Genomic DNA, 25759 nt, shown 5'->3' with positions numbered 1-25759 from the left:
CTTCTTAGCCATGATACTAATATTGAATGTATTTTTAATAAATGTAAACAAATTTTAGTAAACAAATATGTACTGTTACTGCTGACTGCACTGTTGATTCACTGCTACACTTTTACACGATTGGAACAATACACATTTCAAAATAAGTAAAATAGGCTCTACTTGTAAAACATCTGGACAAAATCCTAATACTGAATACTAATATTCACATTTTACAGGGATGCTTCCAACGGGTTACTTACAGAATACACCAGCTATAATTTTCTTACATGTTTACTAAAGCTGGATATTTCCCAGTATTAATGGCCCAAGTGTCTGACTGATTTAAACTGATTACCACTATTAATAATCGTTCAGGACTTCATGGCAATTTTATAATTGATTAGAAGCCATATGAAATCTTAAATTCACACGGAGATTGTTCTACTTTTCTTTGTAACTAACATAACATGATACATTGAGTTCATTTTAAGAGTCAGACCTCAGGCCCCGAATTGAATACTGGCAATCCTTTCTATTTTACCTACAATTTTCTAAGACTACATCAAAAAAGTTCCAAGCCTAAAACACCAGAATATAATTGCTTGAAAAAAAATACAACACTTTTACAAATTTCAAACTTCAGTTTAGTTTTGATAATTCAGAACAAAATTACAGTTTGATAATATTGAACTATACCATGCTATCTAAGTTCTCTTTGGAGGGTTTTTCTTTTCCATTGTTCGAGTCCTCTGTGGGCATGTACTTGCTCTGGTATTCCTGAAGGATTGTTACAATGTCATGGTGGCCAAAGTGAATTGCCTCATCTACTGGTGTGTTGCCCCATCTAAAATATTTTAAAAAGCACACAAGTTAGAGAACCCGATGGAATGCATCATAGGATACTAAACGAAGGAGCAGAGATAGAACAAACACTGGTAATAATCTTTCAAGAATCCTTAGATTTTGGAAAAATCCCAGAGGATTGGAAAACTGCTAACATGACACTTTTATTGAATAAGGGAAGGAGTTTAAAAAAATACTGGTAACTATAAGCCAGTTAACTGAAAATCTGCTATTGGATAAGTGTTTATTATATTCCAATGTATTACAATAACAGCAATAGCTCAGCATTTATAAATACATAACATGATCAGGCAGGGTCAGTATGCCTTCATGAAGAGAAGATCCATGCCTGTCAAATTTACTTGATTTTTTAAAAATTTTAAATCATTCATGGGATGTGGGCATCAGTGGCTGGCCAGCATTTATTACCTGTCCCTAGTTGACCTTGAGGTGGTCGTTGTTAGCTGCCTTCTTGAACTGTTGTCTGGATACTGTCCAGATCTTGTTGCATTTAAACACAGGCTGCTTTAGTGTTTAAGGAGTGCGAATGGTGCTGAATATTTTGCAATCATTGGCAAACATCCCCACTTCTGAATTTATGATGGAGGGAAGGTTATTGATGTAGCAGCTAAAAGGTTGTTGGGCCTAGGATACTACCCTGAAGAACTCCTGCAGAGATGTCCTGGAGCTGAGATGACTGACTTCCAACAATGACAACCATCTTCCTATGTGCCAGGTATGACTCCAAGCAGAGAGTTTGCCCCCGATACCCATTAATTCCAGTTTTGCCAGGGCTCCTTGATGCCCCACTTGGTCAAATAGAACATAGAAAAGTACAGCACAGAACATGCCCTTTGGCCCACAATGTTGTGCCGTGGTTTAATCCTAATATAAAATATAATAACTTATCCTAGACACCCCTCAACTCACTGCTATCCATGTGCATGTCAAGCAGTCGCTTGAATGTCCATAATGACGTTGCTTCCACCACCACAGCTGGCAACGCATTCCATGCATTCACAACTCTGCATAAAGAACCTACCTCTGACGACTCCTCTATACCTTTCTCTTAATATCTTCAAACTATAGCCCCTCATACCAGTCAACCATGCCCATTGGGAAAAGTCTCTGGCTATTGACTCTATCTATTCCACTCATTATCTTGTATACCTCGATCAGGTCTCCTCTCTTCCTCCTCCTCTCCAGAGAGAAAGGTCCGCACTGATTCAATCTTTTTTCATAAGGCAAGCCCTCAGTCCAGGCAGTATCCTTGTAAACCTTCTTTGAACCCTCTCCAAAGCCTCTGTATCTTTCCTATCGTAGGGTGACCAGATCTGGACACAATATTCCAAGTATGGTCTCACCAGGGACTTGTAGAGCTGCAGCAGCCTTGATGTCAAGAGTTGTCACTCTCACCTCACCTGTGAAATTCAGCTCTTTTATCCAATATTTGAACCAAGGCTGTAATGAGGTCAGGAGCTGGGAGGCCCTAGCGGAACCTAAATTGGATGTCACTGAGCAGATGCTATTTGATAACACTGTTTATGATTCTTCCATCACTTTGCTGATGATCAAAACCTATGAAGCCATGATTAGGTGGGTTGGATTTGTCCTGCTTTTTGTGTACAGGACATACCTGGGTAACTGTAGTGGAACAGCTTGGCTAGGGGAGCAGCAAGCTCTGGAATACAAGTCTTCAGTACTGCTGTCAAGGTCCAAAGCCTTTGCAGGGTGGAGGAGCACTGATTCATCAGTTGAAGAGGGAATGATATGTGGTAATTAGCAGGAGGTTTCCTTGACCACGTTTAACTCAAAGCCATGATACTTCCTGGGGTCTGGAGTCAATATTGAGGACTTCCAGGGCAACTCCCACCTGAGTGTAAACCACTGTGCTGCCAGTGGGATAGGATGTATCCAGGGATGATGATGGGGTTGTCTGTTAAGACGACATAATCCGGTATGCCTGATTTAAATCAAGGATTCCCCTTCACTGTAGTTGACAGGGTCTTCAACAATGTCTGACCCATTTCCAACATTTCTGCCATCACCACTTTTTCTACCAATGAGAACCACAGTGGAGTTTCCCAGTCCTCACTTTCCCACACCATCCAACACCATTTCCATTATTCCACCAAACATTTTCACACCTCCTTCCCAGTCAGCATTCTGAAGGGATTGTTCTCTGTGAGCCCTGTCCACTCCTCTATCAGCTCATTTGTCTCCTACAGCACCTTCCTGTGCAATAGCAGGTGTTGCAACACTCGCCCTTTTACCTCCTCCTGCCCCAAAAAATCCTTTACAATGAAGCAGTAATTGACTTGTACTTCTTTCAATCTAGTCTCCTGTAAACCACCGCTCATAGTGCTGTCTTTTCTACATGGGGGAGACAAAAAACACAGATTGGGTGACTGCTCTGTCAAACATCTTTGCTCTGTCTCTAAGCATGACCTTGGTTTTCCAGGTACCTACCATTTCAATACACCCTATCACATTCACATTTTTGTCCTAGGCCTGCTGTGGTGTCCCACTGAAGACCAGTGTAAACTAGAGGAATAGCACCTCATTTTTCATTTAGGCACTTTACAGCCTTCTTGAGTCAATGGTGATTCAACAACTTTGGGCCAGGAATACCATCCTCCATTTTGATTGCACACCCCACCAATACCTCGTTTACACGGTTTTGCTTGCTTATAGCAGAGCCAGCCAATATTCTGCTATTGTCCTTTGCTTTGCAACACCTTTTCCTGTCCTAACCTGACCTTCTGTTCTACTGGCTCCTCCTCACTTCTATCTACAGAAAAAACTTATCACTTTCACATTTTCCCCAACCCTCCCTTCCAGTCTGAAGAAAAGAGGTATTGGACTTGAAAACATTCACCTTTGTTCCTCTCCACAGAATCCTCCTTTGTTGCTAAGCTTCTCCAGCAGTTTCCATTTTTTTTCAATATCAAGTTAGTGAAACCTAATTTAAAGGGCAGGTTTTGCACAATTTATTGCTTTTATGCAACTTGAAATTAAATAGTGTCAGGTTAAGACCAACTCACCTGTCTTTAGGAAATGGGTTTACTTTGCATGCTTCTAACAAAAAGTGAACCACCTCCACGTGACCTACAAATCAAAATACACAATTAAACTCTAAGCTACATCAGCTGGCTCTTCAGGGCTTGTTATTTCTGCAACTGAAATTTACCTTCTGCAGCTGCTACATGCAGTGCTGTTCGTGAATCATAGTCCCTCTGCTCCATGTCCATAGCAGACAAAGCAAATCTGGAAAAAAAATAACCGTTTTTGACAGTTTTTTCCTGGTCTAAGACAAAAACATTAAAATGACTTTTTTTTTTCATTTATAGAAAATGAAAATAATCCACAATAGTTTAAATGCAAACTATTAATATATGTGGAACCTAAATCCTTTCTAGTTTCTCCAGTTCTAGTCACTTTTTCATGTGACCATCGATTCCAATAATTATTGGAAAGAGCTAATAAAGTTAATGCTCGAGGCCTTGTGAGACAATTTTGTTTTGGCTCAAGGTTATTTTAGCAGTCTCATCTACCTTAAAACAACTCAACGAACCAAAGGTTTGTTCTTACAAAAACACACCACCTAGAACTGTAAGTCTATTAAGTCAAGCCCACAATAAACCATAAGTGCCCTTTCAGTCATCACTGATTTGAGACAAATTCTGGACTAATTGGAAGGTATTACATGCATCCTCCATATCTGGAATATTGAAATATAAGGAAAGTTCAAACTGAACAGCTACATTAGACAGATGTTTAACCAAGTAACTGCGAAATGTTTAAAATACAACCATATGTTTTGGAGAGCAAAGACTATTTTAAAGTGAGATTTCGAATTTGTACTGAAGTTTTCTTTCAACTATACATGAGCTTGATTACACAGCAGCTGGAGTACTATGTGCAGTTTATCTCTCCATATCTCAGGGAAGATATTATTGCCACAAAGACTGTGCAACAAAGGCTCACCAGATGCATTTCCAAAGTGGCAAGACTGTCCTAAGAGGAGAGATTGGGCAAACTAAGCAGTGGACCCACTGGTCAGTCTGAAAAACAACACTCCATCACCACCCTCTGTCCAGTTCTGTATCCAAATGGCTAATTCTCCATGTATTCCATGTGATCTAACCTTGCTAACCAGTCTACCATGAGGAACCTTGTCAAATGCCATACAGAAGTCCATACAGATCATGTCTGCTGCTTTGCCAGCATTAATCCTGTTTGTTACTTCTTCAAAAAACTTAAATCAAGTTAGTAAAATACTGTTTCCCATGCACAATGCCATGTTGACTGTCCCTAATCAGTCCTTGCCTAATACATGTAAATCCTGTCCCTCAGGATCCCCTCCAACAACTTGCCCACCACTGTTGTCAGGCTCACCAATCTATAGTTCCATGGCTTTCCCTTATGACCAACTGCTTTTCATCATTTTCCACTTTCAAGGAAATATCAACCTGCACTCCAAGGTCTCTTTGTTCAGCAATACTTCCCAGGACCTTATCATGAAGTGTACAAGTCCTGCCCGGACTTGCCTTTCCAAAAATGCAGCACCTCACTTATTGAAATTATACTCCATGTGCCACTCCTTGGCCCACTGGCCAAACTGATCAAGATCCCATTGTACTCTGAGGTAACCTTCTTCGCTGCCCACTACACTTCCCATTTTGGTGTCATCTGCAAACTTACTGACTATACCTCGTATGTTTACATCCAATCATTTATATAAATGACGAAATGCAGTGAACCCAGCACTGATCCTTGCACTACACCACTGATCACAGGCCTCTGGTCGGAAAGACAACCATTCACCATCACCCTCTGTCTCCTATCTTTGAGCCAGTTCTGTATCCAAACGGCTTGTGCTCCCGGTATTCCATGTGAACTAACCTTGCTAACCAGTTTGCCATGAGGAACCTTGTTGAACACCTTACTAAAGTCCATATAGATCACATCTACTGCTCTGCCAGCATCAATCCTATTTGTTACTTTTTCAAGAAACGTAATCAAATTGCAGCTGTACATAACATGGATTGGGCCACTTTTGGAATATTGTGCGCAGTTCTGGTCTCCTTGCCATAGGAAGGTTGTTGTGAAACTTCAAAGTGTTCAGAAAAGATTTACAAGAATATTGCCCAGGTTGGAGGGTTTGAACTATAATGAGAGGCTGAATAGCCTGGGCTGTTTTCCCTGGAGCGTCGGAGGCTGAGGGGTGACCTTATAGAGTCTATAAAATCATGAGGGGCATGACCAAGGTCTTTTCCCTGGGGTGGGGAAGTCCAAAACTAGAGGGCATAGGATTAAGACGAGAGGGGCAACACTTAAAGGGGACCTAAGGGGCAACATTTTCATGCAGAGTGTGGTGCATGTATAGAATGAGCTGCTACAGGAAGTGGTGGAGGCTGGTACAATTACAATATTTAAAAGGCACCTGGATATGAATAGGAAAGGTTTATAAAGATATAGGCCAAATGTTGGCAAATGGGATTAGATTCATGTATGATATCTGGTCAGCATGGATGAGTTGGACCAAAAGGTCTGTTTTCATGCTGTACACCTCTATCATTCTATGCTTATATTCTCTGGTGATTTGAAAGATGATTTCATTGAAACCTACAAAGTAGGATAGAGAGTGGTTTCTCCTGGTCAGAGTCTAAAACCTGGGGACACAATTTAAGAATAAAAGGAATAGCTTGAAGGTCCAAGATGACATTATTTTACTGAGAGTTATGAACCGTTACAATTCTGTACCATGGTCGAGTATGGAAGCTTAATCTTTGAATGGGATTAAGGTAAAGATCAATAGATTTCTGATGACCTGTGGCATATAGGGTTGTATGGATTGGGTGAGTAAAAGACAGTGAAGTCTTTGATTAGTCATGATCGTAGTCAATGGTGGGACAGGCTTGATGGATTGAATAGTCTACTAGGATGTGGGATTTCAAGACTGGGGCCCATTTTTAAGCTAAGAGGAGAAAGATTAAAAAAGAAGACATGGGGGCAATTTTGTTTTAAACACAGTGTGGTTCGCGTGCGGAATGAACCTCCTGAGGAAGTGGAGGGTGTGCTTACAAGTACAACATTTAAAAGACATTTGGATAAGTATATGAAGTGAAAAGGTTTGGAGGGATACATGCCTGGAGCAGACAGGTGGGACTAGTTTAATTTGGGATTATGATCGGCATGGACTGGTTGGACTGAAGGATCTGTTTCTGTGCTGTATGACTATGCTCCTTTGTATACATGTCTACTTCCTCCTACAACGTTATATGGCAGCATTTGATAAAGACTGCTTATTTTATCACAGGAAGAAAACAGCCTACATCAGAAATTAGCAATGTAAACAGCAAAGGATATCACTAGTCCTCTGAATTTTAATAAGATTTATATAGAGTTATTTGCAATGCTTAAATTTATTTTATACTAAGTTTGGTCTGATGATATATTATCCTTCCCAGATATGCATTTAACTGCTTTGCCAATTGTCTTCTCAATTTCTGTGTTTTGAGTTTCCAAATCCTCCATTAATTTGAAAATGAGTACATTCCATTCCAACCTTGAGCTTAAACAAAGCTCAAAGCAACTAAATCACCTATTTACAAAATAGACAGCAAATAAAAAAAAAGAGATGCATCCCCTTCCATTGTTGTTAGAATCTTTTGTAAATATAGCACGATAATCCAGCATTAAGCGATTAAAGCTGCCATACAGAAAGTGGTAGCTTTCAAATTAGGATATTTACAACTCACTGTGAGCATTTTATTTTCTCAGTTATGATAGGTTTGTTAAAAAATGAATAGAGCCAAAAACAATAGATACAGCAACGCATAAAAGCTTTCAACAAGTGAGAAAGTAGAAAAATACTGGACTCGACAAGGTTTACAATTATTTCAGTACACTCACAGCTCATTACATTCAAACATATGCTTTTATAGTGCTTAAGAAAACAATCTTTTTCAAATGCAGTAACTAAAATAGCACCCAAATATATAGCTTACATTTGCACTGAATGTGTGACCTCAACAGATAGGAACTACAGCTATTTCGAGATAGCATTTATTGCTATGGCAAACAAAACTCAATGTCTCCTATAATTCTTTTTAATCTACTGTACTCAGTGGGCCAAAATAGTTAATACAGTTGCAGCTCTATAGCTTAGCTGTTCCATCAATTTGTGACCAATAGGCTGGATAAGAGACTAGATTTTTGTCATAGCTCTTTGGTAACAATAACAACTGTGATTTATTAAATCCTTTTTTTGTTCTTCAACTGCTAACTGAGAATGGTTATTCACCCAGTGAAGGCTGAACATGCGTAGAATTCACCAAATCTAAATGGAACTGGTGGGTTTCCTGTCTTCTGTTATAATTGAAAACTTACATGAAGATGACTTTATAGGAGCATTTACAAACACAAATCCAGGCACCATTTCTAATTAGCTAAACAACATGTAGCCTTCACATATGAAGCAATCTTTGAAGTTCAACTTTAAATATTACCTTCTAAGTGCAGACACATCTCCAGTATATGCAGCAAAGAGAAGGTTGATCACTGACTTCACCTAAAAGATAGAAAACCACAAAAAAGCATATTTGGTTTTTATTCATATTTGTTTCCACTACTGACTCATGCTTTTAAATATGTCACATATATTAAAATACTATGGGGGAAAAGAAACCATAAATACCTTTGCTTTTTGCCACTATAATTTTGAAAACTTGAGTATCTAGGTACTCAGGATAAGTTACAATTAGGATAGATCATTCAACGCCTCAAGAGAGAGTTTTACCATTGAGTTCACAGTTGATTTGTATCTCAAAATCATTTACTGCTGTCAATTTATTTCTCAATTCTAAAAAGTTTTCCTTACTTAAGTCTGAAACCTGGATTTGAGATTCTCTTTTTCAAACATAATTATTGAGTTTTGAAAAAACTATCACTAATTATGTGATTGTCTCTCATCAGATTATTAAATAATACTGGTTGAGTATTCAGCACCAAGTCCAACATGATATATTCCTTTGACACCTTTAAAAGATGCAGAAGTTAATCATCTTTACCACTTCAGCTTTTCCAGCCTATTTGTACATTTAAAATTTCCCATGATAACCACCTTTTTTGCTATTTGCTTCCCTGATCTCTGTATTAATACACCCTCATTATTTCTATCTGAAGATTTGTAGACAATTCATACTAGAGTCTGGTGTGTCCCTTGCTGATCCTTAACTCTACCCATACTGTTTCCATTACCTGAGTCAAGAGTGTGGTGCTGGAAAAGCACAGCCGGTCAGGCAGCATCCAAGCATCCAAGTAGAATCGATGTTTTGGGCATAAACCTTTCATCAGAAAGGAGGCTTGTGGGTCAGGGCTGAGAGATAAATGTGAGGAGGGTGGGGTTCGGGGGAAGTACCTAGGAAAGCGATAGGTGGATGAAGGGGAGGGAGAAGGTGATAGGTCAGATGGATGGGACTGGAGGGCGGTGCCGAATTGGAGGCTTGGGACTTGGATAATGTGGGGAGAGGGGTCATGAGGAAGCTGTTGAGATCCATATTTATCCCTTGTGGTTGAAGGGTCCCAAGGAGGAATATGAGGCATTCCTCCTCCAGGCATCAGATGGTAACTGTTTGGCAGTGGAGGTGGCCCAGGACTTGCAAGTCCTTGACTGAGTGGGTGGGGGAGTTTAAGTGTTCAGCCATGGGCAGTGGGTTTGATGGGTGCAGGTGTGCCAGAGATGTTAGTTGAAACGATCCGCAAGGCGGCGTCCGGTCTCCCCGAAATGGACGCAGATTATTTTCTCCTAGTTGTTTCCATAATCTACTCATTCTGCTGAAATCACATCTTTCTATTATGTCTTTTATCAATGTTGTTACAGCCTTTTCTTTCACAATGTAATACTGTATATATTCATGTGTTAGTAAATCCTGTGCACAAGTCAACTCCTGACTTTCAGCCAAAGAATTCAAGCTCTATGTACTCACCACCCATTCACCCTGTGAATCTGCTCATTGATAGAATCATAGAATAGAACACAACTGAAGGTGGCTGTTTAAGCTCCTTGTGTCTGTGTGCATCAACATGTGATGTCAAGTCTACTACCCCACTGGAGCCACCACATTTTAGTCAATTCCACTCACTAATACAGCAATATGGCATCAGGAAGGAACAGCAGTTACAACATACTTTTTGATTTATTTTGCACTTTTAGGAGCAATTTTAGTGGGGAGAGTGTCTGGTCTGGCAATTGTACAATAGTGAGATGATGGTAGAGGTTAGATTCCAACCCATATAAAAGCGTGTAAAAATCAACAGTCTACTTTTTGACTAAAAGTTTAGTTTTAGAACTTTTTACACAGGTATAAACGACAGATAGTACATTATCTTTAAGTTATATTTGTCTATCCAATTTGCTTGTTTTATTTATTATGTAGATATGTAACTAGAAGTCTTTCATCTGTAACTGTTCCCATCCTGCCCACGTCACACTGTTCTTTTCCCCTCACTTTCTGACTTGGCGTTGATTTACCTCTTCCTAATTAATTTAATGACTTATCAGCTATTTTTGGTCAAATACTGTTGTATTACAACAAAACTAATAACCATAAGAACCAAAATAATTGTCCAGCTTTAATAAGATCAATCAGCACTATGAAATATTAATGCTCCATGATAGAAGCTAAAATCATTGATCTCCTAGATCAGAGAAATGAGCAAATGGAACAGCAAGTAGTTTATAGAATCCCTCCGTAATAGCATTGACAGATATAAACAGATTAGGATACTCTGACAGCAAAAGCTGCAGCTTTAAGTTTAATGCAAAACAATGCTGTAAAAATCAACCAAACTGACTTGTGATTGTCCGGTGTTCACATTATGAAGGTCTGTTACACAAGAAATACCTTAGAAAAAGCAAATGGCCCCTCAAGCCTGTTCCATCATTCAATATTATTAATCCTACTATTATGCCTCACCTCCACTTTCCTGCCCATTCCCCGCATCCTTTGATTCCATCACAAAAAAAAATGTCTGATTCATGTACTTAACAATGGACTACTACAATCCTGAATGAAGAAATTTCTCTTTATCTCAGTCCTAAGTGGTCAACACTGTGTTTGTTCCCTCCAAAGCAGTTTTCTCTACAATGGGAAAACAAATGCAGATTGGGTGATTACTTTGCAAGTCACCTCCATTCAGTCTGCAAACATGACCCTCACCTTCCAGTTTCTAGCTTAAAGTTACTATTTGTTGTCAGGCTCACATTTCTGTCCTTGACCTACCATAGTTTTATAATGAAGATGAATGCAACCTCAAGAAACAGTATCTCATCTTCCGTTAAGATGCTCCACAGCCTTCTGGACTCAAAATATTGAGTTCAACAATGTCAGACCATGAATGTTGTCTGCATATAGAAACAGAGTGCTAGACAAACTCAGCAGGCTGGCAGCATTGGAAAGAGAAAGAGAGTTAAGATTTTGAGTTCTATGACTAGGGATTTGAAGCTTAAACTGCTTCCCTTTCCAGTGATGCTGACAGACTTGCTGAGATTCTCCAGAACACACTTTTGAATTCAGATCTCCAGCATTCACAGTATTTTGCCTCTATGTAGTATACATCTCAATTCTATTTATTGTGCCACATGCCGGTCTTAGTTTTGTTTTACCCATTTTTGGTTTTGGACACAGCTATTCAATATTGTGCCACATACTTGGAAAAAAGTTTTGTTTTCTTACCACAACTATTAACTCCTTGTTTCTTAATGTGCAAAACATTTATACACTCTTAGTGAAGGTAATAGGAAAGTAGATAGAATGTACAGGGTTGGGTAGGAGAAGAACACTTTGAACAAAATGAAAGCTCAGAACTGGCTGGGAATTGTGCTATTCACAAACAATTCTAAAAAAACCCAACTATCTGTACTCAGTGCCACTTTAAATTCAGCATCCAGTCGTCAGTTTGTGAAAGCAATGGTGTTGAATTTTACTCTATCGATCTGGTGCCAGGGGAAATCAGTGAAGGGGATGAGAATTTTCTCTGCACCTCAAGTTAAATAGAAAACATTCTTTAAAAATGGATAAGAAAATGCTCAACTGTTTATGCCCCATCTTTATTCACTCCAGATGTCTCCATAATTCATAGTAACACTTTGCCATGAGACAACTTTCCAGAATAGGCCAAAAATAGAGAGCTGCATCACAGAGTGACAGAGATGTACAGCACAGAAACAGACCCTTAAGTCTAATTCACCCATGCCGACCAGATATCCTAACTTAATCTAGTCTAATTTGCCAGCACCTGGCCCAGATCCCTCTAAACCCTTCCTATTCATACACTCATCCAGATGCTTTTTAAATGTTGCAATTGTACCAGCCTCCACAACTTCCTCTGGCAGCTCATTCCATACACATACCACCCTATGTGTGAAAAAGTTGCTCCTTAGGTCCTTTTTATATCTTTCCTCTCTCACCCTAAACCTATGCCCTCTAATTCTGGACTCCCCCATCCCAGGGAAAAGACTTTGTCTATTTATCCTTTCCATGCCCCTCATGATTTTATAAACCTCTACAAGGTCACCCCTCAGCCTCTGACGCTCCAGGGAAAACAGCCACAGCCTATTCACCCTCTTCCTATAGATCAAATCATCCAACCCTGGCAACATCCTTGTAAATCTTTTCTGAGCCCTTTCAAGTTTCACAACATCCTTCCAATAGGAAGGAGACCGGAATTGAATGCAATATTCCAAAATAACCTAACCAATCTCCTGTACAGGTGCAACATGACCTCCCAACTGCTATACTCAATGCTCTGACCAATAAAGGAAAGCATACCAAACAACTTCTTCACTATCTTATGTACCTGCAACTCCATTTTCAAGGAGCTATGAACCTGCACTCCAAGGTCTCTTTGTTCAGCCACACTTCCTAGGATCTTACCATTAAGTGCATACGTCTTGCTCTGATTTGCTTTCCCAAAATGCAGCACCTTGCATTTATCTAAATTAGACTTCGAGTGCCACTCCTCAGCCCACTGGCCGATCTGATCAAGATCCCATTGTAATCTGAGGTAACCTTCTTCGCTGTCCACTACAACTCCAATTTTGGTGTCATCTACAAAATTACTAACTATACCTCCTATGTTCACATCCAAATCATTTATATAAATTACGAAAAGTAGAGGACCCAGCACCGATCCTTGTGGCACTCCACTGGTCACAGGCCTCCAGTCTGAAAAACAACCCTCCACCACCCCCTCTGTCTTCTACCTTCGAGCCAGTTCTGTATCCAAATGGCTAGTTCTCCCTGTATTCCATGTGATCTAACTTTGCTCACCAATCTCCCATGGGGAACCTTTTCGAATGCCTTACTGAAGTCCATATAGATCACATCCACCGTTCTGCCCTCATCAATCCTCTTTGTTATTTCTTCAACAAACTCAATTAAGTTTGTGAGACATGATTTCCCACCCTCAAAGCCATGTTGCCTAACCCTAGTCAGTTCTTGCCTTTCCAAATACATGTAAATCCTGTCTGTCAGAATTCCAACAACTTGCCCACCACAGATGTCAGTCTCACTGGTCTATAGTTCCCCGACTTGTCCTTAACACTTTTTAAGTATATATTTATTGAAAAAAGTTTTACTCTTTAACAAAAAGAAATTATAAAAGTACAAAAATACAGAAAAAATAGAAATAATACATTATATTAATGTTAACAATAAACTACCTACCACTCTACGAGATACAATCATCTCATATTTACTTTGTTCAAGTTAAAATGAACTCAAATGAAAAGAAATAAAATAAAATAACAACCAAATTAAATTAAATCATATTGTGTTACTTCACTCGCTGCACCTCCACCAAAGCTCCTGTCCACGGGAGCAACAAGTATTATACCCATATTTACTGCCCCACCCCCACGCCAGATCCCGGACCACCATGAACAGCCCTCACGGCTGTATAAAGGCCCTGATCTGTATCACCAATAGGTCTGTGTTTTTGTAATTTAGAAAGGGCTGCCATGTCTTATAAAATCGCTCTGTTCCATGGTGCACCATAGTTGTCAGATAATCTTGGGGGACGTACTCCATCACAAGCCTGCACCATCCCGCAAGATCTGGAGGTTTTTCTAATATACAATTCATTAGAATGTTCTTTCTTGCATAGTGTGTAAGAATGTTAAATTACTTTTGCCCATGCTCACTCACCCAGAGGGGGCAGATTCAGCAGTCCCAAAAGAAGGGATACCAGATCCGTCTGAACTTCAATTCCCAGGATCTTCTCCAGCTTAGTCACTATGGCACCCCTGTATCTGCAAATCTTGTAGCAGGACCAAAAGCAATGTGTGAGAGTGCCTATGCTAATTTTACATTTGGGACATCATGGAAATCCTTTCTTAAACTTTGCTAAACTCTCTGGTGCCATACGGGCCCTGTGAAGAATCTTCAATTGCATAGTTTGTTGCATACTGAGATTTTCTTTATGATTCTGATTAAATTTCTTCTCGTAGTTCCTGATTACAGATCCCATGGAGTATCTCCATATCCCCCAAGGTGCTCCCTCTCTGCAAATGGTATATGATATAGTCCGAGAGAGCGTCCCCAAATCGGAGCACTCCTCTCTATATCCGACTTGTAGGACTGAACCAAGAACATTGTCTTCTTCTGTATATAATCCCTAATCTGAAAGTATCGGAAAAGGTCCCTATTAGGAATCCCATATTTCTGACTGCATTGGATAGAAGACATCAAGACTTCTCCTTCGAATGAATCTCCCAAACAGGAGTTTCCCTTACCCTCCCATGCTTTGAAGACGGATTCCATTGACCCTGGCCTAAATCCTGGGGGCTCCCACTAATGGGGTGACCGGCGAGGTCTTGAGCAAATTGCCCTCACCCTGCTGCATTATCCTCCATGCGTTTACCATATTTAAGATAATTGGGCTCTCTCAATGCTCAACCACTGATCTCACCCAATCCATAAACAATAAATTGGGAAGGGATATCTTGCCTGCGAGGCCTCAACATCAAGCCATATTGACCTCAAGTCCTTACGCACCCAGTCACCCACATATGACAACAGGGCGCCTATTGGTATCTCCAGATTGCAGGTGTGTATCCGACAGATCCCTGAGCATCCTGTCTACCCCAGGGTCCATGAGATGATTAAAGTTTCCTCCTATAATCATATAGTGCACCTCAAGAGCTATTAATTTAGAGATTGCGTCAACTAAAAATTTGAGATGATGCGCCAGGGGACGTTAAATGTTCAGGATGCCATACTCTTCTGTGTACCGGAGCCTGGAGAGTGATGAACTGTCCATGTTCATCCTTGATTGGATCTATCACCTGAAATGGGAGGTTCTTTCATACAGTCTGGCCACTCCTCTGCTTTTGGAGTTGAAGGAGGAGAAAAATACCCGATCATATCGCTCCTGCTGTAACATCAGACATTCCCAATCAGTTAAACGTGTCTCTTACAGCAGAGCAATGTCAACCCTTTCCTCCTTAGGTTTTGACAGCACCTTTTTCCTTTTAATGGGGGAATAGCTCCCCTTTATATTCCAGGTATACCATCTGAAGAGATCGCTAGCCATGACAACAGGGCGGCACTGCTACCTCACAGCTTCAGGGATTTGGGTTCGATTCCAGCCTCTGGTGACATATATATATATATATATGTCACCAGAGGCTGGAATCGAACCCAAGTCCCTGAAGCTGTGAGGTAGCAGTGCCGCCCTGTTGTCATGGCTAGCGATCTCTTCAGATGGTATACCTGGAATATATAGTTTTAAGATTTGATAAAGTCTGTGTTTTTTCCCACTGGCTGCACATTGAATGGGCTTCTTCCTCTCAGGGGACCGCAGGCTGTAGTGGGCAGTCATGATTAGATAGATAAGATACTCTACAGTATGGAAACAGGCCCTTTGGCCCAACAAGTCCACACCGACTCTCCGAAGAATAACCCACCCAGACCCATTCCATATACTATCCCTACAAAAACTACTAAAACAAAAAAAAACTATCCAGTACTCCTAACTTAAACAAATAAACACAAGGCAAAAATCACTAGAGATCTCCCCCCTCACCATGGGGGCATTCACTCCCAACTTCACAATCATCCTGCCATCTTTCAGTTGAGGCTGTGCCCCAAACCCAGGCAAGGTTATTTACACTCATGAAAGTTAACAATGGATGCCCTCCCGTCCCCCTCCATACCTCAATCCCATACATCTTTACACCAAAGTAGTAACCACCCCTCACCCAGGAAAAAAATGAAATAACAGGTAATTACCAAATGGATATACTATTAAACAAACCAAATATTTTACTCCAAAGCAATACCAAGCTTATAACCAGAAATCACAAAAAGGGAGAAGAACAAAGAAAGTGGAGAAGGAAAAAAAAATTATGCCATTGTCCGTAATCATCGTTTCCTCTTTTCCCCTCAGTCCAAGTCAATTATTTCAAGAGAGTTCACAAATTCTTTTGCTTTTTCCACCAAGTTGAGATTCCCCATAATTAAAATGCTGTACTGCCGGGTACATTGAATATTTAAGTCTCTTATTTTTTTTTATCAAAAGACTTCCATTTCTTAATTATGGCCCCAGAAAAGTCGTGAAAAGAAAACATTATTCTCGAACCTTTATATACCAGAGCCTGTGGCTCTCTTCCCAGTCTTCTGAATGTTTCTATTATTAACTGCTTTTCTTTATAGTGCTAGAGTCGGGCAGGGGTATTGATCAGACCTGTGCATCGCGATCTGGTGGGTACACTCCACACTCACCCGGCCCGACTAGATCTTCAACCCCGGCAACTCTGGGAACCACTTCTCCAGGAACTCTACCAGACTCCCGCCTTTTTCATGCTTTGGAAGACCCACTACACGCAAGCTTTTCCTCTGACCTAGACTTTCGAAGTCTTCAACCTGTTTCAGCAGGACCCGAACATGGTCTTCAAAGGTTCAGATCTGCCCCTCGGAGTTCTCAGTCACAGTCTCTGATACCTCGGTCCCTTACTCGATCGCTTCCACACATTGATCCAATGACTGAGTCTCCTGCTCATGCTTTTTCAGCATGGCAGAAATTGGCTACAGCGCTGTTTCAATGTTTTCATGAAGTTTTGCAAATTCCATGAGTAGATTAGATTAGATTACATTTTAGATTAGATTACATTGCAGTGTGGAAACAGGCCCTTCGGCCCAACAAGTCCACACCGACCCACCGAAGCGCAATCCACCCATACCCCTACACTTACCCCTTCACCTAACACTACGGGCAATTTAGCATGGCCAATTCACCTAACCTGCACATCTTTGGACTGTGGGAGGAAACCGGAGCACCCGGAGGAAACCCACGCAGACACGGGGAGAACGTGCAAACTCCACACAGTCAGTCGCCTGAGGCGGGAATTGAACCCAGGTCTCTGGCGCTGTGAGGCAGCAGTGCTAACCACTGTGCCACCGTGCCGCCCACAGTGTTGCTGCTTCACCAAGCTCAAAGGCGCCATCATGGGAGTCGAAGCAGTGGCTGCGGGTGTGCCCAACACAGTAGGGGAATGCCCTACCTGCTTTACACCTTTTGCTCCTTTTCCTTTATTCATCTTCATCTCAACACCAAAGCCTCCAAATCCAAATTTAGAAGATTCTAGGTATTTTGCCTGCTTTATTCTAACAATTTTTCTCAGGGATGGCTAGTGAGAGGGGGGTAGAAGTCCACCGTACCTGGTATATGGTACAGAGAGGAAGTGAGGACTGCAGATGCTGGAGATCAGAGCTGAAAAATGTGTTGCTGGAAAAGCGCAGCAGGTCAGGCAGCATCCAAGGAGCAGGAGAATTGACGTTTCCGGCATAAGCCCTACAGAGCCCAACACAGTAGACTTTTCAGACTGCCATCAGCTTGAATCCCCCCCCCCTTACCAACTTTCTTAAACAGTGGCACTACATTAGCCAACCTCCAGTCTTCCGACACCTCACCTGTGACTATCGATTATACAAATATCACAGTTAGGGCCCAGCAATCACTTCCCTAGCTTCCCACAGAGTTCTAGAGTATACTTGATCATGTCCTGGGGATTTATCCACCTTTATGTGTTTCAAGACATACTGCACTTCCTTCTTTGTAATGTGGATATTTTTCAAGATGTCACCATCCCTACACTCTAAATCTTTCATGTCCTTCTCCTCAGTAAATACTGATGCAAAATACTTGTTTAGTATCTCCCCTATCCCCTGGAGCTCCACACAAAGGCTGCCTTGCTGATCAGAGGGGCCGTATTCCCTCCCTAGTTACCCTTTTGTTCTTAATGTATTTGTAAAAACCCTTAACCCTATTTGCCAAAGCTATCTCATGTCTCCTTTTTGCCCTCCTGATTTCCCTCTTAATTCTACCCCTACTGACTTCATACTCTAAAGATTCACTCGATCTCTCTTGTCTATACCTTACATATGCTTCCTTCTTTTTCTTAACCAAACCCTCAATTTCTCTAGTCATCCAGCATTCCCTACACCTACCAGCCTTTCCTTTCACCCTAACAGGAATATACTGTCTCTGGACTCTTTTTAGTATAATATAAAATTGTACACAGTTCACATCAAATGCAAATTAATTCATCATGTAATTATCTGTGCTCGTATTTATTTTCTGCCCTAACACAAGTCTGTAAAGAAACAATTATTTTATTCCATGATCTGCACAAGTGTAATATTGAAAATAAATGATCACAAATTCCAGTTTAGTGTACACTCTGTTTAATAACCATTAGGTCCAAAATTTATGCTGAGAACAACTCAAATATTAAACCAACATTTCCAAAAAGATAATGCTTGATTCATCGCTCATGCACATTTGTAACTGGAGCAATTACACATTAAACTTTTTTAAAAATTGCTGCAACTGTCATCTGCTTCACCCTAACATTTAGTGTCAAGTATGCTTACCCATTAGCAAAACAAATCAGAACAAATCATTAAGACTTAATTTGCTAGGCCAGTCAGAACCATACTCGTCTACCCTTCAAGTTAAAATGGTTTTTATTTTCCTGCACTGGATATTTGCAAAGCACAAAATTTTCATTTGATTTTTCAACTATTTATACTCTGATAAAGCAACTAAAATCAGTAAAACAATAAGAGTCACATACACGAAGAAGTTGATCCACTAGAAGGATCAGATGTGATGGTTGTGGATCCAGTGATTTTATGACATAGGTTGACAGGCAAAATTGAATGTCCTCGATCTGTGGGGTAATACTTCTGTGATTGCGAAGAACTCTGGATAACTCCCTCTACCATTTTAATTTTCCCTGCCATACACGGGGCTACTAAAACAAGTCCTAGTAATAAAACAACGACAAAACTAATCAGTCTGTCCAGTAGGTGTGTGACTATTAACACTCAACCAGAAGGTAAATATTTTAATCTTCCCATTTTTCACAATTATCTTTCTAGTATTAACCTGTTTTGATTTTTATTATGAATTCATTATTCTATTCTTATTTTATACAAAATATATATACACACACACGACCAAGACACCTGTGACAGTGGGGTGAGGAGAAAGGGTACAGAAGGAGAGGAGAGTTCTTTCTCACTTGGTGGTGATGGAGGATGGTGAAGAAAGAGAAGTGCGAGCAGTGGTGGCGGGGGGAGCTATTAATGTAGATTGTTTCAAAAGGAAAAGGAACCTACCTTTCCTTTGGATTTTCACGCTTTCAGGATTGGACAGTGTGGCCGTTCCCACTATTAAAACCTACTGCAATGATTTAAAGGGCCTCTCATCTGCAGCAGCCCCTGGTGAACTTGTAGAGGGTCACAATCCATAAATTGGGAAGCCTTGAACTCTCTTTCATATGCTCTATATGGCAAAGAATTCAAGGTGCGTAGCTCTCTCTGTAAAGAAATTCCTTCTAAATACTTTGATCTAGTGACTGCTGTTATATATTAATTTTCCAGTTTGGACCCGAGAAAGTAGACAGTTTCTCAAAATCCACTCAATAAAACATTTTCATGATGAATACAAAATTATGTGCCTGCAGAAAATCTGAAGTAAAAAGAGAATGCTGGAAACGTTCAGCAGATCTGATATCACCTATTGAAACAAATAGCTAGTTCAGCTCCAAGGTGAAGATCCATTTCATACCTCTGATGAGGGACAAGAAGAAATGTAACAGTACCACCAACAGTTCCTTTTCCTCAGCTGCATGCCACTACATAGGGCAATTAGGAAGGACATAGATTCAGCTGGAAGGAGATTAGGACCCCAAAAAGCAACGGTCAGGTCTCTTGACACGGCAGAGCGCCTTTCAGGGCGAATCACTGCTGACATCTGCTGCATCGTGGAAAGAGACTGCCTACAGTTGAGTGTGTGTTATGCAATGAAATCCAGTTTACAAGCTATTGTCTGGAGTAATTGTAGTTTCAAACTCTGATTTTTTTTCCCCAAAAACACCCAACTGAAAAGAGCAATTAAAACACCAGATTGCAGGGAAATGCATAAATGTAATCCTGGAGGGAGGAATGGCAGATCAGTAATGTCACTGGACTAATAATCCAGAAACCAGGCTAATATTCAGAGGACATGAGTTTGAATCAGAATTAGATAGAAATCTGTAGTAAGAAATTGGTCTAATGGTAACCACTTTGATTGTCATCGAAAAGATCTGGTTCCCTTATAACTTCATGCTGAATGACCTGTCATTCTTACTTGGACTGGCCGACATGCCATTCCAGACATACAGCAATGTGATTAATGCTTAACTGCCCTCTTAGCCATTAGAGATGGGCAAGAAATAATGGCCTAAAATAATTTTAAAAGCTAGCTGTAAAATTTTCCTTAGAAGAAACCAGACTGTTGCTCCTTTGTTAGGCAAAGGAACACTTGACAGGGGCTAGAAAGCTGAGGGTGAAAGAGGCAAAAGCTGAAATTGCTGGAAAAGCTCAGCTGGTCTGGCAGCATCTGTGGACAGAAATCAGTTAATGTTTAGGATCGGGTCACTCTTCCTCAGAAGAGAGAGAGTGGATATCAGGTAGTGAGAGATTTTTTAAAAAGCTTATTTGTGGAATGTGAATGTTGCTGGCTTGGACATTGACCATCCATAATTGCCCCATGATCTGAGTGGCTTAGTAGGGCCATTTCAGAGGGCAGTTGAGTCAATATAATTGTTTGGGTCTGGATTCACACATCAGAACAGGTAAGGATTCCAGATTTCCCTCACAAATAATTTTCAAAAAGAACTAAAAGGAAAATAACATTTTTGCTGAATGAGAATGCTGATTAGTTGGTAAGTGAACTCAGAGTGGGGGCATTTCCATGGAGAATGTACATGTTAAATGATGACTGACATTTAACTGCAAAACTTTCCTTACATTTTAAACCAAACACTGACTTCCAGTACAACATAAGCATGCCACACTGTGAGCCCAACTGAATCTCGAACCTTTTGAAAGTGTAATACTTCACAAACCTAAGATGATTTTGCAAATGCTGTCCAACAACATTGGTTCTTTGGTATCTCGTGAACTGTCCTGATGCTTGCAAGATCATCAGCTTTATTAAAATAGATTTTTTCTTCAGCAATACTCAAGTTTAGTTCTCATAGATTTTGGCATCCACAGAGATTATAATTGTCACTGACAAAGGTCATGCTGGTCACCGTTATTTAGCTTTTCTTTCTCCTCTACAGAAAAATCTGTGGAGAGTGACCATCTGTTTAGATGAGATACGAGATGCCTGGAGGGTAATAATTGGAGTGGCAAGGTGTGTTGTTTGTAGGAGTGCTGAACAGAAGAACAACAGGAACCTTAAAAGATTATGCCACTTATCTCTTCTGTCCTGCTGAGGTCCTCTATCCTCATCTTCAGTATGTTACAAGCACATCCTTGATACTAACCTTCCCAGCTATTTGTATCTATGCTGTTTCCTCTTATTGTTATCAATGCTGCACCCTCAAGTAGTTAACTGCAGGTGAGCCACTCCAACCAATGCCAGGGTCCATTTATAGAGTCATAGAGATGTACAGCATGGAAACAGATCCTTCGGTCCCACCCGTCCATGCCGACCAGATATCCTAACCCAATCTAGTCCCACCTGCCAGCACCCGACCCATATCCCTCCAAACCCTGTGACCTAACCAATGTCTTGTACAGCCGCAACATGATCGCCCAACTCCTGTACTCAGTACTCAGTTCACCTCCCCTCTCTGGCTGGGACCCAGAGACATGACGCTAACAGAGTCTTTGCAAAGCCCACTCATTTACTTTGTGGGTGCCCACCACTGGTTGTTTCAATTAGCTAAGATTTTAGTTAGTAAACTCCCTTTAATGGGTAAAAACAAAATTTGCACAAAATGTAAAATAAAAAGCATGCCTTTTCATTTGCTTTCTGTGCCAAATTATTTTAGATAGTTGCAACTTTCCATTATTTTGATGATAATTTTTACTCTAAGTTACTCATATATTCTATAAGTATATCCAATGCTTCCTTTCCAAAGTTTCATGGACTGTAGTGTATCCTTAACTGATCCTTCCCTGTCCAGTTATTTTATGTAAAAGTAATTATCTAAGACACTTACAAATATCATTAGCACAATTTAATTATTCTGGACTATTTATTACAATCTTTAACATAAAACACAAAACATGATCAAATCAAGATTTACCTTGTCAAGATTTTATTCATTTGTAGTTTCCTGATAATGGATGTAAATGTACTTCAAGTTAAATTTAAAATATGGTAATAAAATACCTGGTTTAACATGACAAAGTAGTTTCAAGAATCTTTCAAAATATCTCATTTTCTCTTATCTATTACTTTCGCTCAATGTGAGCAGGTCAACTACTTTTGCCATTTTGCCATCAAGTGATACCTAAACAATGGTGATTTGTTGAACTACGCTTGCTTAGAAGGTTTCTTGCCTCCCCTTAATACATCTTAAAATAGCTTTAGCTTAATTGGCAAGTCACCCAAGCAATATTGCTTTTGACATGAATCACCAGTGGAAGAGTGCTCAAGCTTACCACAGACCAAATATTATATGAACATCGACTCAAATTCTGTAATAAATATTAATTTTCCCATTTGCATTCAAAAGTCTAACTACAAGCCAAATGAGATGCCACAATTTAATTAAAAAACAAACTAACCACTTACCTAATTTCTTCTCTCCCACTACACTTCACAGATCTTTACACTACACAAAGTTTTTAAAGATTTGGAAAATAATTTATCCCTCAGTTTTTGTCAATATTACTTGAGTTAGTTAACAATAGTGAAGTGGAGCATGAAGTAATTCATTCCTTATCGGTTTCCAGTATTTGTTCTTTCATGTCTATTGCTCCTGCAATTTAAATTTCCAGGATCTCTCAAAGTGGAGAACAATTTCCATAATCTGGCCTTCAAAGTAACAACCCATTACATTTCCCGAGATAACTGCTATTGTTTGTAAGCAAAGCTTGAAAGGCATCCCATTGTAGTGCAGTAACAATTATACTGATGCAATTTACTGACCCAGCATAACAAGGTGTTCTTAGAGTCGACATCAGCCTCACAGACTCCTTATACAGCAAAAAACTAATTAACAAAAGGATACCTATTTGATGAGTATATTTAAAAAAGGAAGATTTATTTGCATTCAAACTGAAAAACTGCTAGTCAACAGTTATGGTTTAAACGTAGGCTGAGGCACAATTCTGACACAATAACAACAGAAATCCATTAAATGCATTTGATGGTTTAAGTATTTTAAACAAATGTATAGAGGTGGGCTAGTTTGTCTCACTTAATGCAAAACTGTCATTAAGGGTTACTAAATTACTTCACTACTTAAGCACTTAGACATATTGATCCAAATGTGTCAAACACATTGTGTTTGCTTAACAAAAATGCCTGGATGAAAAACAACTTGCTTCCAACTGAAAGATCTCCATTACAAAATGGATCTAGAATCAACATTTGCATCTTTGAATTACATGTGGAAAAAGCCTAACTAAGCCATAACAAGAAATTTATATAGCTGATAGATTTTAAACTTGACTGGCCAACAAACGTTAAAATGTTGCACAATGAGTGCCTCATTTACCATTTTATAGACTGAGAAACACAAGTATCAATCAATTAATCTCTTCCTCCAGTATAGTCCAGATTGTGCTACATTATCATGGTGTACTGTGCTCTGCACAATGAAATAGGCAAAGAAGGGATGCGATAAATGCTGATAAGCAGCAGTTATATGAACAGCCTTCTTTTGAGGACAATGACATTGCTAAGGTATACAAGGCTACAGGCCATGTGCTGGAAGATGGGATTAGAATTGTTAGATGCTTGTTTTTGACCAGTGCACTCGTTTATGACTCTTGAATAACAGTTCCATTACCAGGTTGCTTCAGAAGGCTGGGCAGAGTAGCAACAATAAATCTATTATGTACTGAGATAATAATACAGCTTGGCTCAGTTGATAGAATAGTTGCCTTGATTATTTCTAGTCACAAAAAAAGACGACAATACGGATATTTAATTAGTACTAAATATAATGAAAAATTACTTAATTGGTGGCGATGACAGGATACATGACTGATGGCAAAGTCACATCTGTATATTAAAATGGGCAAGGATCATCTGGTGCTACTCAAAAGCGCCCTAAACATCTTTCTTCCATTTCCTCCAATTCCCCAACATTAATATTAGATTAAGTGGCTATTCATCTGACTTGCTGGATTTCATTTGTTACAGACAGTTCATCATAATCCTGAGTTAGTTGGAAGATGATGATTCTCCCTAAAAATTGGAAAATTACCATCCAAACCCATCACTGAGCTATACACACACAGAAGTAAGAAGCCTTTGACTTTAGTCCCTGAACCTTGCTGAATGTTAGCTACTAACATTCCCAAGACTTAAATGCTAGGGTGGAGGAAAATGAAGGCAAAAAACCCACGATTCTCACTCATGCAAGAAAGGGTGAGAAAAATTCCAGTTTAGTGAAGAATAAGTCATATAGACTGAAAAATGTCTTGGCAAAATAGAAGTGGGGCTGTTTGTATCAAAAGTACATCTTTCTGACAGACTCAAAGAAACAATTGAAATTTCAACAGAACCTCAGCTAAACATGGACTACAGAGAAACTGCCCAAATGTTTAAAAAACCTAAACAAATTCTACATCATATTTATCAACCATTATATTGTATTTTTCTAAACAATTTCCACAAGCACAGTAATACCGTACAAAGGAAGATCCTGAAGTTGTGAGGTACAATTATATTCTAAGTATCAATTACTAACTTAGTACTGGACGTTTGCAAGATCATAAGCAGTTGCAGCATGTGACTCTTAATGTTATGATCCCAGTTGATGTTATTACCAGCCAAGTCAGAATCCAGATTAAAACCTGGCTTGATAGATATTTTAAAAATTTAAATGACATGATCTTTCACTAACACAAAAAGGCTGCAGATTGGAATTTAACAATAAACTAAGTTTATTATGCAACAGATTATGATAAAATAGAATAAACCAAACTATTTAGATATAACATAAATTTAAAGATTTCAAGATGGCAAAATACAAACCCATTAATCCCAGAACTCTCCTGTATGGCACTCGCATGAGCAAGAATACCTTTCTATTTCACATCTAAAACTTGTTTTAACTGCCACTTCTATGCTCCTTTCGATAATCTCAGTCTCTTCCTACAGGCTTCATAGAATTGAACTTAGATATCCTCAGCTTCAGATAAAACACTGAAGGGATTAATAAAACACTTTTGCTCTGGAATTTTTAAACTAAACTCCTTGCACTGGGGTAACCTCCTTCTCAAAAGTTCTAAACTACTCTTCCTTTCTCAAAAGTAATTGTTTTACATATCCAGTCTTGACAAGGACTTCTGCCAACAAATCCAAAGGAGAGGTGATCTCCCCAAAACCAAAACAACATATA

The 25759-nt window shown here is 39.6% G+C and overlaps 1 protein-coding gene across 3 annotated transcripts in view; it reads right to left on the bottom strand.

Moving 5' to 3' along the window:
• glsa (glutaminase a) overlaps positions 1-25759 on the bottom strand; it is a 137308-nt gene that overhangs the window by 17370 nt on the left and 94179 nt on the right. For all 3 annotated transcript variants that reach the window (XM_043692870.1, XM_043692871.1, XM_043692869.1), the window contains 4 exons: positions 8340-8401; positions 4016-4092; positions 3870-3933; positions 679-826 (listed from right to left, as the gene is read on the bottom strand). In XM_043692870.1, coding sequence (XP_043548805.1) covers positions 679-826; positions 3870-3933; positions 4016-4092; positions 8340-8401 — 351 coding nt within the window. The remainder of the gene's footprint in view (positions 1-678; positions 827-3869; positions 3934-4015; positions 4093-8339; positions 8402-25759) is intronic.

The sequence above is a fragment of the Chiloscyllium plagiosum genome, chromosome 7 (assembly GCF_004010195.1).
Source record: "Chiloscyllium plagiosum isolate BGI_BamShark_2017 chromosome 7, ASM401019v2, whole genome shotgun sequence".
In the NCBI taxonomy this organism is placed as follows: Eukaryota; Metazoa; Chordata; class Chondrichthyes; order Orectolobiformes; family Hemiscylliidae; genus Chiloscyllium; species Chiloscyllium plagiosum.
This window is presented reverse-complemented; position numbering and strand designations above follow the sequence as displayed.